This window comes from Lathyrus oleraceus, chromosome 6, assembly GCF_024323335.1.
Source record: "Lathyrus oleraceus cultivar Zhongwan6 chromosome 6, CAAS_Psat_ZW6_1.0, whole genome shotgun sequence".
Taxonomy (NCBI): Eukaryota; Viridiplantae; Streptophyta; class Magnoliopsida; order Fabales; family Fabaceae; genus Lathyrus; species Lathyrus oleraceus.
This window is the reverse complement of record NC_066584.1, coordinates 431,995,672-432,013,815: the sequence shown is the minus strand read 5'-3', so window position 1 is coordinate 432,013,815 and position 18,144 is coordinate 431,995,672. Positions and strand designations below refer to the sequence as shown.

Below are 18,144 nucleotides of genomic sequence, written 5' to 3'. Positions count from 1 at the left end.
CCAACCTTACAATTCGTAAACGTTTGCTTTCAGACAAAAATATTCGCATCTATTTCATGTACTATTATCACGTTTCTTTCACAAACCAAGCAAAGGATTTCATAATGTGCTTTTCTTAGTACTCTCTCGTTCAACATTTTTAGTCCTTTTAAGCTAGAAAAACACATGTTAAAGAATAATAAAATACATGGGTATGGGTTTAGATTATTAGCTGAAATATGTTTTTAATTATGTACTATAAAATTAAAATATATTGAATTTAATTTTTTCATTATATATTTTAGTTTTCGTATTTCAAATTATTTATCAACATTCTTATCTATCTTTAGCAACTTAATACTCATTCTGCATAGTTTTAAATTATTCTATTTTTAAATAAAAAAAATAAATTATAGACAAAATGTCAATCAAATTGACACCTCCGTCTTATTTTTACAAATAACTTTAATTAATTAAAATGTGTTTTATATTATAATAGAATCGATGTCCAACTAACACATTTTTTAATTAAAAATAAAATATAATATAATAGATAATCATGTTGAATTGATCTGTCCGGTTAAAAATAGGATACACTTATTTGTTAGAAGAAACAATTTCTTTTTAAAATTAAGATATTTTAGAATATAAAATAAATGTTGGTTAGTTTAAGATTTTAATTGGGGAATGGAATATAAAGGTATGAAAAATTACATATTTCGACTATTAATACAATTTCAACCATTATTACTATTGGTTGTTAATTAGAAAAGACAGATTGTTGACTAGTTCCGACTACATGGCATCTTTGAAATGCTCATGGGAACTTTGTACAACATTCGCATTCATCAAATTTATTTGAATTTTTAAATAAATCGTACTTAATTTTTAATTATTTTATAATTTTTAAATATTTGAAAAAGAGAAAAAGGAATATACATGAATAGTGTAAAATATTTTTATACTATCAATCAATGAGACTCGTATATCCTGCCACATCACACTTTTATTTTTAAAAATATTATGATTTGACAATATAAAATATTTTGATTGAATGTCAGTGTAATATTTCTTTACACCGATAATACACTATCTTTAAACTCTTTGAAAAATATAACAATATTTTTAAAATATTCCTACGATCTACTAAAAACTTTAAAATAAATTTTAGTACACATCATAATATATCTTTATTTTAATTATTATTTTAATCTTAATCAAATAAAAATTGTTGTTAGGAGAATGGTGACAAAGTTATATAACAATGCAACCAATCATACAATAATAAAACTTTGTCAATGTATTCCTCATATCAAGTAAAATTAGCATAAAGATGTGTATGCTCTTCAAGTCTTGTATTTATACTATAAATTTACTTTCTGATTTTTCAAAATTATTAAAAAGTAGGTATTTTGATCTCCTATTTTATCTTTTTTTAGTTTTGTTCCTCATTTTAAAAATCATATTTTGGGTTTTAATCCCTTATAATTTTGAAACCATTTTTTAGTGACATATCACTTATTTTGATGATGTGACAAATCCAGATTAATTACTTTTATTTTAATATTCTATTAATTAATTTAAAATTGATTTTTTTATTAAATTTTATATTAATTTATAACTTATTAGAAACATGTTTTTTCATTAAAAGAAATGAATTAACTCATTAAAGAACGGGGGACAACCAATTGAAAAAAGGAGGCTAGATTGGATAGAAAATAAAAACATAAGAAAAATCAATAAAGAAAAAAATGCAGCAACTTTTGTTCTTCATCTTTCTTCTTCATTGATCCTTCTTCATCAAATACCATTTCAAAACCCTCACCTCCAAATTGTATTCATCATAAATAACACAAACACACATAAAGAAGCCAATAAAAATGTAAAATTCCTTCTCCCTTCTTACTATTTCTTCGTTAGCAAAACTCCATCTCTTTCTTCTTAATTACCATTTAATAATTATCCAAACTCCTGGTTCTTTATTATCAACACAATTGTTGAAATATAATCCATAACTGTATTTTAACAACTTTTAGAAAGTTTGTTACAAGTTTGTTGGTTAGTTGGTTGCTCATGTATGGATAACTTGCTTTGTAAGCAATGATGAAATGTATATAAATAACATTGTATGTGCTTGTCTGCAACAATGAGTGAAGGTGTTGAAGACTTATGGCACAAGACGTGTGGTCACCTAAACTTTAGAAGTCTTAGTGACTTGAATACTAAAGAACTGGTGTATGGCTTACCAAAGTTAAATGTCACGAAATCCATTTGTGAAGTGCGTATGAAAAGCAAACAAAGTAGGTCCTTCTTTGTTTCTGAAGCTCCTAAAAGAGCTAGTGTAGCACTGCAGGTAGTTCACTCAGATATATGTGGTCCTTTTGAAGTACCTTCATTGAGAGGAAGCAGGTACTTCATCATATTTATTAATGAATTTACAAGGATGATGTGGTTGTATACAATCAAGCTTAAAAGTGAGGCCTTAGAGGTATTCATGAAATTCAAAATCTTAATAGAAAAGGAAAGTGACAAATCTATTAAGATCTTGAGAACTGATGGTGGAGGAGAATACACCTCAAAGGAATTTGAAACTTTTTGTATCAATCAAGGTATTGTGCTTGAAGTAACAGATCCTTATACACCTCAACATAATGGACTAGCTGAGAGAAGGAACAAAACTCTACTGAATATGACAAGAAGTATGATCAAGAAGAAAAACTTATCACACGAGTTTTAGGGTGAAGCAATCACTACAGCTGCTTACATTATGATAAAATGTCCTACAAATAAGCTAAATTTAAAAGTACCTGAAGAAGCTTGGTGTGGAAGAAAGCCTAGTGTGAAGCATTTTAAGGTTTTTGGTTCCTTGTGCTATAAACATGTACCATATGTTAGAAGAAGTAAGCTGGAAGATAAAAGTGAAATTATGATACTTATAGGCTGCCATCCTACAGGTGCTTATAAGCTTTATAATCTTGTTACTCAAAAGGTACACATCAGTAGAGATGTAATTGCGAATGAGGCTGAGAAGTGGAAATGGGAAGACAAACCAGTATATAGTGAAGAGAGTCAACAAACCTACATTTATCCTGATTCAAGTGATGAATCAGTGAACAATGATGATGCAGATGAGTTAGACAATGAAGAAGTGAATAATGATGATGCAGATGAGTTAGACGATGAAGAAGTGAATAATAATGATGCAGATGAGCATGAAGGAGTGGAAGCAACTATGACACCTCAAAGAATCAGACAAGCTCCAAGCAGTTTGGGTGACTGTGTTGTGATTTATGATAATGCAGTAAATGATGAAGGTGATATCATTCACTTTGCATTATTAGCAGATTCTGAACCTCTCAGCTTTGAAGAAGCATTGAAGATAGGTGCATGGAAGAAAGCCATGATGGAGGAACTTCAATCAATTGAGAAGAATCACACATGTGAGCTAGTTAACTTGCTAGACAAGAAAAAGAAGATAGATGTGAAATGGGTTTTCAAATTGAAATTAAACCCTGATGGGAAAATTTAAAAACATAAGGTCGGGTTGGTGGCTAAAGGGTTCTTACAAAAACATGGCACTAACTATAATGGGGTGTTTGCTCCAGTTGCAAGGCTTGAAACTGTAAGACCAGTAGTGGCTCTAGCTTGCAAGAGAAGGTGGTCACTTTATCATTTGGATGTAAAGTTTGCCTTTCTAAATGTTCCACTTGAAGATGTTGTGTTTGTGTCACAGCCTCCTGGTTTTGAAGTACAAGACAAAGAGAACATGGTGTATAGACTCCATAAGGCTCTGTATGGTTCGAAGCAGGCCCCTTAAGCCTGGAACAAGAGGATTGATCAGTTTGTCACTCAAATAGGTTTCAAAAAATGTTCAGCAGAGTTTGGCGTATATGTGCAAAGCTCAAGTAAAGAAGAAACCCTGATAATATGCCTATATATGGATGATTTTCTCATCACTAGAAGCAAAACATCAGAGATTGAAAAAGTGAAAAACAAGTTGAAATCAGAATTTGAAATGACTGATCTATGTGAAATCTTATTCTTTTTAGGAATGGAATTCCTGAAGATGAAGACATGAAAAGTGATACATCAACAGAAGTACATAGGTGAGTTGCTTGATAAATTTGAAATGAATAGTTGCAATACATTTTCATATCCATCAGAGACCAACTCAAAGATTGATGAATGCAGTGAGGAAGAAAGAGTTGATTGAATAGTGTTCAGACAAATGGTTGGTTCATTAAGGTATTTGTGCAACAGCAGGCTAGACATTTGCTACTCAGTCAGTGTGATTAACAAATTCATGCATATGATCCAAGGAAGACTCACATGATAACTTCTAAAAGGATACTTAGGTATGTAAAAGGCACAAAGGAGTATGGACTGATATGCCCTAATAGAAGTAAAGGTGACAAAAGTGAACTCATTGAATTCGATTGGAGGTAACAAATACTTTGTTACATTCATAGATGATTTCAGTCGAAAACTGTGGTCTTACCTGATCAAGAAGAAAAGTGAAATGACCCAGGTATTAGCCAAGTTTAAATCTATGATCGAAAGATAGAGCGGTCGAAAGATCAAGATTCTGAGGATTGATGGTGGTGGAGAATACGTGTCGAAAGATTTCGACGCATTATGTGTGAAAGAAGGGATTATGCATGAGGTGGTGTCATCCTACACTCCACGGCAGAATGGAGTCGCAGAAAGGAAGAATAGAACCATCATGAATATGGTTAGAAGTATGTTAAAAGGCAAGCATTTACCCAAAGAATTATGGGGAGAAGCTGTATCGATTGCGACATATATCCTGAACAGATGTCCAACGAAGAAGCTAAAATGAATCACGTCAGAAGAATGTTGGTCTGGTGTCAAGCCTAACTTGGGTCATCTGAAGGTATTTGGATTTATACCACATAGACATGTGTCAGATCAGTTGAGAAGAAAACTTGATGACAAGTCGAGTCAGATGATCCTGATAGGATATCATTCGACTGGAGGATACAATTTGTTCGACCCAGTGAATAAGCAAGTGGTGATCAGTATGGACGTGATCATAAATGAGCTTAAGGAATGGGATTGGAATGAGAATGTTAAGAAGGATTCAATGAGAATTTTTTGTGATGAACCAGCTAGTGAAGTCGAAAGAGAAGTTCGACAAGAAGTCAGAGGTGAAACAGGCTCAAGCAGACCTCAAAGAACAAGACACATGCCTGCAAGGTTGCAAGAATGTGTGATTACATCAAATAATATGGTCAATGAAGAAGGTGAGCTGGTACGTTATGTTTTCTACGTAGATGTTGAACCAGTCAATGCAGCTGATGCATTGAAAAATTTAAAGTGGATGAAAGCAATGAACAAAGAGCTGAAGTCAATCGAAGTCAACAACACTTGGTCACTTGTCGAATTTCCCCAAGACAAGAAGGCAATTGATGTGAGGTGGGTATACAAGGTGAAGTTGAATCCCAAAGGAGAGGTGACTCGACACAAGGCGAGACTTATGGTGAAAGGATTTCTTTAGAAAGAAGGAATCGACTTCGATGAAGTTTTTGCACCTATTGCTAGGATTAAAATAACCAGGTTGGTTGTTGGTCTAGCAAACATAAACAACTGGCATATGTGTCAGATGGATGTGAAATGTGCATTCCTGAATGGCCCCTTAGAAGAAAAAGTTTGTGTTGCACAACCAACTAGGTTTGTGAAACAAGGCGAAGAAAGAAAGGTGTACAGGCTGCATAAAGCCTTGTACGAACTTAAACAAACTCCAAGATCTTGGAACAAGAAGATAGATGGCTTTCTAAGGGGAATGGATTTGTTAAGTGCAAATCTGAACATGGAGTATATGTAAGAAGAAGCAAGAGCGAATTACTTATACTATGTCTTTATGTCGATGACTTGTTGATAACAGGTAGCAAGGAGATCGAAGACTTCAAAGGTGATCTAAACAAGGAATTTGAAATGTCAGATCTGGGTGACATTTCATATTTCCTTGGCATCGAATTCTGCAAGAGTGGTAGAGGTTTGATGATGCATCAAAGAAGGTATGTAGGCGAAATACTCAAGAGATTTTAGATGCAAGATTGCAACCCAACTTCGACTCCAGTTGAGCCCATATTACAACTGTCAAAAGATTCAGATGAAAATGATGTCGACCCAACCCAATATAGAAGACTTATTGGGTCACTTCGATACCTTTGTCACACAAGACCTGACTTAGCATACAGTGTAGGTATGGTGGGTAGATTCATGCAGAAGTCAAAGGTATCACATCCAACAGCAGTGAAGAGGATACTAAGGTATCTGAAAGGAACTCTCGACTACGGCATTTTATTTCCTGCAACTGGTGAAGGAAAAGAATGCAAACTAGTGGGATACACTGACTCAAGTTGGTGTAGTGATGCCGAGGATCGAAAATCCACAACTGGCTATGTGTTTATGCTAGGTGGTGCACTAGTTGCTTGGAGTTCGAGAAAGGAACCAGTAGTAGCATTATCGTCGTGCGAAGCAAAATACATAGTTGCTTCTCTTTGTGCATGTTAAGCAACGTGGATGGTGAATCCAGGCGAAGAGTCATGAAGCAATTACCATGAAGATCGATAACATGTCAGCTATCAACATGGCGAAGAATATGATAGCACATGGTCGAAGCAAGTACATAGAGATGAGATTCCATTATCTTCGAGAGCAGGTAGCAGATGGGAAGATGAATCTGGACTAATGTAGAACTGAGAATCAGATTGCAAACATCATGACGAAGAGAGTGCAGGTAGAAGTGTTCAGAAGACTAAGAGTTATGATGAATGTAGATAGCTTAGACATAATGAATTAGGTGTGGTGTTGAATTATAATTCCTTGTGACGAAGCAGGTTGCTCGTCAGAAGCAAAGAAGTGTCGAATCACATAGTGTCTTGAGTTGTGTTAGTGTGTCAAAGTGTCGAAGCATGTTGTTTCACACAGGATTTTAACTTTGACCTATTTTTAATAATGTTAACTATTTTGGACTTTTATGATTTTGGACTTTGTCTTGGGGTGCAAGCTAACGTAAATCTATAAATAGATAGAGTAACATTTATTCTTGTAATAAAGTGAATAGAGCATTCATAGTTTTTCACAAGTTATGGACAGAAATAAACTTTGCATAATTTTATTACTCTTCTCCTTCATCATTCTTTACTTTCTTTCTCCATTATTCTTCTCTTTTCATTATTATTGTGTAGGTGATAACAATTTTGTTCATCAAGATTGATTGAAATTCTCTATAAATTATGATAGATTTTCAACAACCATTTTTGTGAACAATGCAATTCGGTGTAGGTGTCTCATGTTGGTATCAAGATAGCATTCTACAGTATAAAATTAAACAAAGTATATCATGATTATCTTTTAATGTGGTTAAGTGCCTATAAGATGAATAGTCATCGTACATCATTGGTGTAAAATAATTTTACATCAATTGCGCACCTCTATAGCATTATTTTGTTCGTACTCAAGGAAATACAAAGCAAATTTTAAATATTAAAAGAAAACTAAATGATTGATTGATAACGTAAATAAGATCACCATAATGGCGAAACTTTAACCCTAGTTGCCTCAAATTAAGACATCTATACACAATGCACAAAATAGAATCAGAAGCATAACCACAGAAAATGTAAAAGAAGCAAAAATTGGAAAGCTTAACTAAATTATACAACAAACACCGAGAGCTTTTGAACCCTGCATGTCATCTCATTTATACCAACTGCATTGACCTGTTAAAAATCACAAGCAAGTTGTGATGAAATTTTTTGAAGCAACTGCTATCAGCATCAACAAACAAACCAGCTTGTCAATCCCTTTAAACATAATTAAAAAAAAAAACTACTTTGTTACATCCTCATCTTTATAACCATATTATAGGTACAAAATATTCACCGTTGTTTAGTATTGACTATAAAACTTGATGAAGAAAAACGGTGATAGAAGAACTTCACCGGCTAATTAATGTCTTTGCAATGCTTCTAGCATTCTCTAACAGTTGAAAGCTTTTTGCATGGTCATCGTCTAGTATTGCAGATTTTAAGTTTGAATAGAATTCCTTAAATGCACTGTCAAATTCTTGACTTGGACAATCATGTGGTTCTTGCTCTTGATCAATAACGGGTGCTTCCAACAACAACTCTCCTGATCTACCATGTAATCTACTGTTTACTAGTGATTCTAATTTGGAAGCCATGACAATACCTCGGCTAATGCAATGTGGTGGTAACTGAAAAAGATGATGTTTACAATAAATATTAAATGAGACTCAATAGACTTAACTATATATTTATGACAATAGTTAATACCCAATAGGTAAGAAGGATAATTTCGTAAACTTGTTATGCTATATGAAAAAACTTCCAACTGCTCTTGATATATAAACCAGAGGAAGTAATATATGATGCCGTGAATTTACCTGTGCAAGATGGGCAACCTTAAAACCAAAACTCCTCTCTGAAACACCGGGTACGAGCTTATATAAATAAGTGACATTTTCTTGATCATTGGAGTTTTTACTTGAATCATCGGGTGCAGTCATATGTGACATGTGATATGCTGCTACAGAGCCTGGAAATTCAGTTTCCAGACTGGCAATCTTTGGATAATGAGTGACAAAGAGGACCAAGCTTTTCTTCTGCTTAAGAAGATAATGTAATGTGGCATAAGCAATGGCCATGCCATCATGTGTACTTGTACCTCTCCCAAGCTCATCAAGTATAACCAGTGAACGTTCTGTGCATCTATGAAGTATGTGTGAAGTCTCACTCAATTCTTCTAGGAAAGTGCTTCTTCCTAACTGAATACTGTCAGAAGCACCCATCCGAGTGTAGATTCCATCCAGGACATGTAGTTTTGCTGATGATGCTGGTACAAAGGAACCAACCTAGAGAGATAAGGGAGCGGTATGTTAAATATTTTGGAGGTGGAAATAACTCGACAACTTTGATAGTATGAGACGACAATTTGAAAGGAAAAACTAGCTCAATGTCAAGACATTCACAATGTATAAAAAACCTTTCCTAAAAAGAATAATTTTCCTTCTGTCAAAGAAGAAATGTAGCAGAAAGATTATTGACCTACCTGAGCCATGAGAGCGATCAGAGCCACTTGGCGAACATAGCAGCTTTTCCCTCCCATATTGGGTCCAGTGACAATCTGACAGTACTCTCTACCAGCATGCAATTTTGTATCGTTTGGGACAAAATTATTTTGCAAGGTGGTCTCCAAAACCTAGTGAGAAATGACTTATAATGATGAGCTTTTCAATAACAATCAGTGAGAAAATTGATTCAACTTGGTTGAAGTCAAAAGTACAGCAGCCCCAAACTTTTTTAGATAGGGTATTCTGGTCCTGGTTATCTGTTATATAAACTATACAATCTGAATAATAAAGGGCTATGCGAAGACCAAATTAACTTGTAAAAATCACTTCAAGTATTTCTCCAACCATTAAGCAGAATTGTTTTGTTTCTCAAGCCAATTCCCTTAGCCCTCCGAGAAATCTTAGAAGAGATGACAACCCTTTGCAGGAAATTAATACAAATGACACGTGCTAAATACACAAATTATGACAGGCATTTGCATTACGCAGCTCAAATACATTCAAGTAAACATCAATGTGAATTACACAAAATTTCAAACCATGAAATTCATACCGGATGTCTACCAGAACAAAATTGTATCTGAACAGGCTCGTCGTCATCTACAAAGCCAGGGCGGACATAACCCTGTCACAGTAAATAGAGAACTGTGTTACAAAATGTGACAAATGATTGTAGGCACTAAAAAATTCCTTTAAGAACAACAAACCTTATCTCTTGAAAGAGTGGCGAGTGAATGCAGACAATCTAAAGCAGCTAGTGCTTGAACAAAAGCTTGGAACTCAGCATAATGTTTACTGAAGTCCCTCAGAAAGCTGTCCCATGCAGCTCGGCACGCAACAGTAAGCTTCTCTTTTGCTAATGATAACTCATCCAATGCTGTCACTACTTCAGGAGGGTGATACCGGATTGTTTTCTTTGTGCTATTTACCTTAATCCAATTTGAAGGAACTTTTACATCAGATGATAACTGCAGCCAAAATGAATAACAATATAACTTTTTTATAACCAACCATTAATTCTATTTAAACAACCCAACTGTTAAATTGAAGTTCCTGACTAGTGAACAAGATAAAACAATAATTGGAATTAATTTTAAAGTTCACTGTAGAAAGGAAAACAAAATTGAAACATTTGGTAATAATGTAATATTTAGAATCAATTAAACAATCAAGAACCAAACGGATATTGCCAACAGACAATAAACATTTCCCATCCATCCTTATTTTCCACGGAGCGTGGTAAAAAGAAGCACGAGTGCAATCTTCTGTAAAACCAATACTTAAAGTTTCAGTGTCTCAATCAAACTACCTCTATCAAGTGAGTTACACCAGAAACAGACATATATTCCAAATTTCGCATTCCAAGCCGTTTGCGGTACAAGCCAATCAATGGATCTAATTGTTCCACTGCCATCTGAAAAGCCTTTCGAGCTGTAAATACCTATTCATAATCATATTTTTTACATAGATCAGAATTAATGCATAGAGTATAAAATGAAGCCCAGAGAGAAGCAAATTATGAAGTGTAATATTTTCATAGACAGACCTCTGGAAATTGTCCCTCAGTTGACACGATCATATTTGTCAGGTCTCCTTTATTAGCAGAGTCTTTATTTAAAGATGACAACATTTTTGCTGCTTTACCAATAACATTTGCAGAGGAAGCAGTTGAAATTAACTTCTTTAACAAACCAGAGTACAATTTTTTATTATTATCGTTATCCCCCTCTCCTATGTTAAGTTGCTGAAGCCGTTTTCCAGCAGACAAAATAGCTTGAATAATGGAAATAAACTGTAAAAAGACAGCATGGTTGAAGCAATCAATAGCTAGAAGCTTTATGGTCAAATAAAAAATTTCAAGTGAACTAATACCAATTTAATATAATATATGAACTTAAATGACCATGTATAACTGTTCAGAAATAGCAATAATCTTGACCATTGCGCTTCACACTGCACTAAAACTCTAGTTTTCATTCTCAAACAGTAAAAACATTTTCACCAAAATAAATCATTTTATTACAGTTACTCACTTTCTTAACACAGAAAAGTTGAAACACTCAAATCAAACGGTGGATATCCAGACACGCACAAACAGTGAATCTTGTCATTAAGTTAATAGAATATGTTTAGCTCTATTTGTATCTCTCTCTCTAATGTAAAGCTTAAATGTGAACAGAAATCACAGGAAAGATAGGACAGTTGATTAAATTACATAATATAGTGAAATATATGAACATCCAACAAAAAGCTATTTATCACCTCAGACGGGGTAGCAGTGCAATGGAAAATTCTTGTAATCCCACGCTGTATATCAGGTGCCCGGCCCAGGGCTTTCAAAACCAATGAAAGTATGTGTGCTAACTGAGGCTGCACAATCGCTACATCAGAATCTTCCTCAAAACATCCAAGATTTTTCATGCCATTACAAGTTCCCATAGACTCCGCGATTTCAGATACAGCATTAAGACGGGCAGAAATCAAGGTTTGATCACACAGTGGGTGTGTTACCTGCATCATGCACATGAACAACAATTAAACAAAACTTTTTCGCCTGATAAAGGGAAGAAAATTGAGAATATAACACAGTGATGGTATATCAGGAACGGAAGCATCCCATACCCAATGCCTAAGAAGCCTGGAACCAAATATAGTAAGAGTGTGATTCATAGTGTGTAGCAAGGAACCACTATCAGATCCATCGCTGTTATTTTGTAAGACCTGATAACATATGAAACATTCATTAGCAGCAAGAATCTGCAAGAGAATTTTAAGCTCACACGAGGAAGGAAAAACCAAACAGTACTAGCTTGTCTGACCCATGGAAAAGAATAGAAGTATACACGCCGTTGTTAAGAGCCAGCAAAAAGCCAAGATACTTTACCATTATACTCTAACTACTTTCATACAAATCAATAAGAACTAATGCCTAAACCAAACAAGAAAACGTAGGTTTATACATGCTGCAGTCACCAGCCAACAAGACGTCCTGACATTTAGTTACAATAATTTAATTATTTTATATTAAATGAATCAACAAGAACTAATACCTGAACCAGAGAAAGAAAGGGCAATTTACGTGTATGATTAGATTAATTAATAGTGACATTTATCCATGTTTCACGACAATGCCAAAAAGAAAAGTCGGTCGAAGTCATGTTAATAGAACTAGTAATTAGTGGCGACTCTTGTGATGCTATGTTAATGGGGCCATTTTATTGGATATTCAAGGTTATCTTCGTTATGACTACCTTTCTGATAATCTTTGTACAGAACTTTATGTAGTTTATTTCCATCACAAAATGATAATGTGAATCATTTCCATCCACTAGACAATTCGTATGATAGCTTATAGTTGTCACACTTCCAAACAAAAACAAAAATTGAACATATATCGCGGAGGTATAAAGTATGCTTGTCTTTTTCTTTTATTTTTTGCCGTTAAGTATGTTTTGTCATTATCACTCTCAAGAAACAAAATGTAAGCTTATAATTACCTCCAGTTGTAGTAGTGTATTGGCTGAGAGAGTCATTTCAGTATTGTTTACAAAGGGCCTTAAAGCACCTGAGCACAGAATTCTTTCAAAACCAAATCCCTTCAAATGGCGTATGGTTAAAGCTAGAGCTTCGACAACCAAATCTGGAAGGTTCATGGCCTCCTATATAATTAAAAGAGTAGAAAATAAAGTATGTTATCGAGAGAAATCGCAACAGAGAGAAATGTATAGCTATAATCTGTAAAGTAAAATAAAATTTGTAGGCATGTGACGTTTGAGGGAAGAATATTTTAACCACAAAAAGACGTAAATTTTAAAATAAACATTTTGAAAATTAGCAATAGATTGAATTATTATCATAAACTACAATTCACTACAACAACAATAACAACGTCAAATCCTTTTTGGAGTTGATTACATGGATCAAGCGGCTTATCAATTAAATTTGAAAACAGACCATTTGTCTCTAAATCTCTCGTAATGGTTCGACATAGTTTTCTTTGGTCCGCCTCTACCTCTAACTAATGGAGTATCATCCATCTAGTCAAGTCTCCTTACGGATGCTTCTAGATACCAATGTTTTTACACGTCTTCTTCACACATTCTGATAAAACCCCTAAAATCAAGGTAACAACAGTATATATTATTGAATGGAAATGGATGAGTTTAAGAGAACTACAATGGTGGCAAAACTGAAAAGGAAATGATAAACCAGAGTCAGTGGCTTTTATTCCAGTCCAGAGCAAAGCTCCTAACCAGAGATAACTTTCCTAACCAACTCTAACAATATTTTTTAATACCTCTCAACTTCCTCTCCTTCTCTGACAACAGAAAATCCCTAAAATCAGGGAATATTCTAACTAACTCATTTCACTTTCCACCCTCTTATAAACAAACTTGTCCTTAAGATTGAGAGTAGTTTTGATTGACCTTGTTGTTTGGAGAAACATTAGCTTGTTAGAGAGAGCCACATATAACTGAGCCTACTAAGAAAAATGAAGATGGACAGCAGCAACTACACCCATACATTTGAGGACCCAATTCCACCATTCATTTTCCAATTGCAATTCCTTTCTTGATAGGTGTGGCTCCATAACTCAAAGAGTAACATCAACTTGCAGACTAACAATGGTCCCGTAATAGTACTCAACTCGCGGTATTCCACATCCTTCTGTATTCCCCAAATTTTTCCTCTATCATTTACTCCCCCTGGCCTGATTTATAAGCAATTATTTTGACTTCCACACATTAAGAAGTACTAATTTTATGTGAAAAATGAGTAGTATGTTTCAGTATGGACAAAAATAACCTCATCCAAGTGAAAGGCCGCAATATGTGCACCCTTTTTTACAAGAGCAGCAATCCGAAATCATTATATTAACTGTGCTCACATTCTTTTTACTTTTCCAAAACCAATACTTAATGAAATTTTACTATTTGCACATCCATCTGCAACGCCACATCTGAATTCCATTTTATCCATCCTGCCTTTGTATCTTTTTCACTTTGCATAATAGACCCAAGTTATTTAAACACAATTTATGGTATTGTAGGTTATCCAATTTCCACCTCTAAGCGACAATCAGTGCATATCTTACTAGACTTGTTTTCCATATTCTGTTATATTCCTACTTAAGCAAAAGTAAAACAGAACTTGACTCATAAACTACAATGCACTAAAATAACAAATTCCAATGAGATGCTTTAAAATCTTAAGACAGAATCTGACAAGTAGAACAATGCATACTCAAAATAACAAAATAATAATGAATTTAAGACTTCTTCAAGTTTGGAGTAAGGATGCCGAGTTTTATAAATAATTAAATATCAGTAGTTGGTACCTTGACTTCCATCTGCTGACTTTTATGCTCAGTCAATTCATTGCCTTGCATTGAATCTGATGAACTATCAACATACATGTTTTCATACAAAGTTATAACTTCAGCAAAAGCGCCTCCATCAGTGAAGCAATCTCGTGAGGCACGCTCCACACGAGCATTTGAGGAAGGTCCAGCAAAAGCCAATAATAACTAACAATACATCAAATCACACAGTTGGATCATAGGGTTAGAGAACTTATTTATAATAGACCAACTGAGCTTTTGAATCCCTGTAAGTAAACTATCTAGTGTTTATGAAAACAGGTCTCCTTGTAAAGATTACGCGATTTAACAAGAGGATAAAATTTCTGTCTTTATAAATAATAGGAACAGAAATTTTCTGAGGACTACGAAAAAAGCTTTCCAAGCATTAAAACATTTCAACTGTCTTTAAATGGCGATATGTTGAATTACAAGAAAACTGAGATTGAAAAATCATGCCGTGATGCCAAACATGCACAATTCAACGGTTACAATTTTAAAGATCCTGAGCCAATAAGTAATGACTAATGATAACATATAGTATAATTCAACGTCATCCTCTAAATTGTTCTATGATAGATACATCATCCATTGTAGTATCAAGCATCAGCATTCCAACAATCAAAACCGTTTCAATTAGATTCTAGCAAGTAGCAGCTACAATTGTTCTATTTATAACTTAAAGAAACAATGTGATAAAAACCAACTGATATATAAAAGGAAATAGGGAAAATCCCTTTGAATAGGGCTGCTCATATGCTTGTAACTGACAGAATAGAACAGCCACATTCTGTTTTGATTCCTAGTAATTCCTAAGGTCTAACACAATATCACAATTCTTGAAAAAGTGTGAACGAAAATAGAAAGACCTTGGCAAGAAAACTACCTTCTCAGTTTGTTTGGAAAGAGGGTCCCCAAGAAGCAACTCAGCAGGAGACAAACTAACAACAACAGCCTCAAGTTCACTCCTCAAAAAATTGTCATTAAACTCTCCATAAACAACATCTCCGGTTGATATCTCCACACCAACAATTCCAATTCTCGCATCAAAACCGCCTTCCACGCCACACTTAGATTTTCTCTCCCCCGAAATGCTCTTCTCCACAACACACAGCAAGTAGTTACTCACTGACCCACATTCATCTTCCCCTCCCCCCAAGTCCTGAGCCGCCTCCAGTGTGGCCTTCGTATACAACGCCGACAAGCCTCGGCAAAATGGCCCGGCCCGGTTCACACCATGGGCCTTAATAGAAGCAGTTTCAGTCTGCTTAACAACACCAACTTTATACCCTGCACTCACAAGCCTCCTCACATGGACGTGTAATCTAATAGTTGGTATGCTAGCGGTTAAAAAATTATGATTCATATGAGCATATATTCCCAAAACTCTAGCAGCAGTCTCGGCATCTTGGCCGAAAAAGCGATACTTGTAACCAACTTCAATCATCAAAAGAACATCAGGGTGTTTGGCTTTGAGTTCCACTACCTGTTCCTCTAAAGGAGTAAACTTTGCCGGTTGGGAAGACGAAGGGAGATGTGGGTCTGAAGGAGGAGAAGGTTCTAGAAGCTTTTGAAGGAAGCGTTGGTGTAGGGAGGGATTGGATGGAGAGGGTGCAGGGTTTGGGGAGAGTTTGGGTTGTTTGTTAGGGGATGGTGTTAGTTGAGAGATTAGGCGGCGTTTAGATGGAGAGAAAGAGACGGTTGTAGAGATTTTGGGAGTGAAAGGAGTGGGACGAGAAGGAGAGGGTGAGGGTGGAGGTGAATCGGTGGTTGATGAAGGGGGTTTGGGTTTTGGGGCGAAGAAACGGGAAATTACTTGTTGCTTTTGTTTTCCCATGTTTGTGGTGGTGGTCGGAGATTCTCCGGTGGTGGTCGGAGATTCTCCGGTGGTGGTGGGTGTGTTAAGTTACGAATATTTGGCGCGCTTTTGTAAGGAATGTGAGAATTGCGCGGCCAAAAGAATTACTGTCAATTTATCAACTCGTTGGAAGTTAACATGATGAAAATGAAACCCTTTTTTAACATGGATTCTTCTCCACTTGGATGAAAATAAACAAAAATGAAAAATGAAAAACCTCGTTGATTAAGGTTTAATGGCATTCTCATTTATTTTTGAGATTAAATGTAGTATATTTTCGGTTTAAAAAGTTTTATATTATTTAATATATTAATATTTTAAAAATAAATGTGTAATGTGTGAAATATAGTTTTTTATTATTAATAGCCTATGCATATTAATTTTTCTTTTCATCTTATTATTAATTTGTTGGATTTAGAATTTCTCTATTTAAATATGTAATTTAAGTTTTTTATTAATTTAAGAATTCTGATCCCCTTATCTTTAAATCTATAATTTTATATTCTATTTTATTAATTTTCAAAATTAATATTTATAATTTTAAAAATGTTAACATCAAATTGCTAATGAAGTCCAAATTTAGTATATTTTTTAACCTAAAAACATCTCACTTTCGAAGAAGTAGGTACCTATTTGGATTTGAACACCAAACCATGTTTAGAATTAGAGTGTTATTTAAAATGAGTTATCTCGTCCTAAATGGATTCGATCAAAAAACGCTATTATAACATGGATTCGAAAATTACTACCCAAGTCCGGTCTTATGTGGACTTCGGGTTGTCCGGTTCTAAACGAGTTTTTTTTAATAAAAGATTAAAATAAAAATCCTGTAATATTTATTATAAATGAAATTAAAAATTATATTATTATAAACATAATATATTTTTAAATACTATATTAACTTTTATAAATACTATAATGTGTTTTTAAATACAAGACATATTTAAATTGTATAAAATAATACTTGGATATTTAATATAATCGAAACTATTAAAATACGAGAAAAAATATTGATTTTATTAATGTATAAAATTTATAAGAGAAAGATTGAATATTTCTATATATAAAATCCAGTGAGATGAGAAAAAATAATGTATTATTTTAAAGTAAGACAATATAAGTATTAATATAATTTTTTAAAAATTTATAATTACGCGGGCCTAACGGGCTACCCATGACCCGTATAGACTAGCCTTAATGGATAGCGAACTTTTAAATGTCGTGTTAAAAAAGTTCTAAAAATATGGGCTCTAATTTTAAAGTTCAAGCTCTATGATTTTTCAGGCCTCATTTACTTTGTCCACCTCACCCCCATGTTTTCGTTGACATTGGCGGGACAAACATACCCGTTTACTTACCATTACGTTTGCCATCGACACCGACTCATTGGTCACTAGTTCAGTGAGTGTCGAAAAGACTTGTGTAGGAGGAGCCAATAACAACATGACCTAAGAATGACCATCGCGTAAAATATTTCTTTATATCCTTTTTATATTATTTAAATCTTTCTTCACCTCTAATTTAATTATCCTCTATCCAATTTATTCTTCTTACTATAGAATCCACATATATTCTTATTACATCTTAAAACTAACTAAATTTATTTTTTACAATTTTTTTATTATAAATGTTATTAGTAATTATCTCTCTAATATTATCATTTCTTCTTTTATTTCATTTAGTCTTAAGCCACATCTAACACAACATGTCTACTACACTTAATTTATTTCTTTTTTCTTTTTTTCAACATAAAAAAATATAAAAACAAAAATTAATTAATTAAAAATAAAATATAAAATATAAAATATTTTTTATAAAAATAAAATT

General features: G+C 34.0%; 1 protein-coding gene across 1 annotated transcript; it reads right to left on the bottom strand.

Annotated features, from left to right (window-relative positions):
* Positions 1-7,643: 7,643 nt before the first annotated feature.
* Positions 7,644-16,505, bottom strand: LOC127093279 (DNA mismatch repair protein MSH3). Its single transcript, XM_051032190.1, has 12 exons — positions 15,346-16,505; positions 14,439-14,627; positions 12,598-12,759; positions 11,723-11,821; positions 11,363-11,611; positions 10,647-10,892; positions 10,410-10,541; positions 9,808-10,068; positions 9,654-9,725; positions 9,079-9,228; positions 8,414-8,881; positions 7,644-8,224 (listed from the first exon to the last, which is right to left on the bottom strand). The coding sequence occupies exons 1-12, from the start codon at positions 16,294-16,296 to the stop codon at positions 7,946-7,948; spliced, it is 3,258 nt and encodes a 1,085-aa protein (XP_050888147.1). The 5' UTR covers positions 16,297-16,505; the 3' UTR covers positions 7,644-7,945.
* Positions 16,506-18,144: the final 1,639 nt, after the last annotated feature.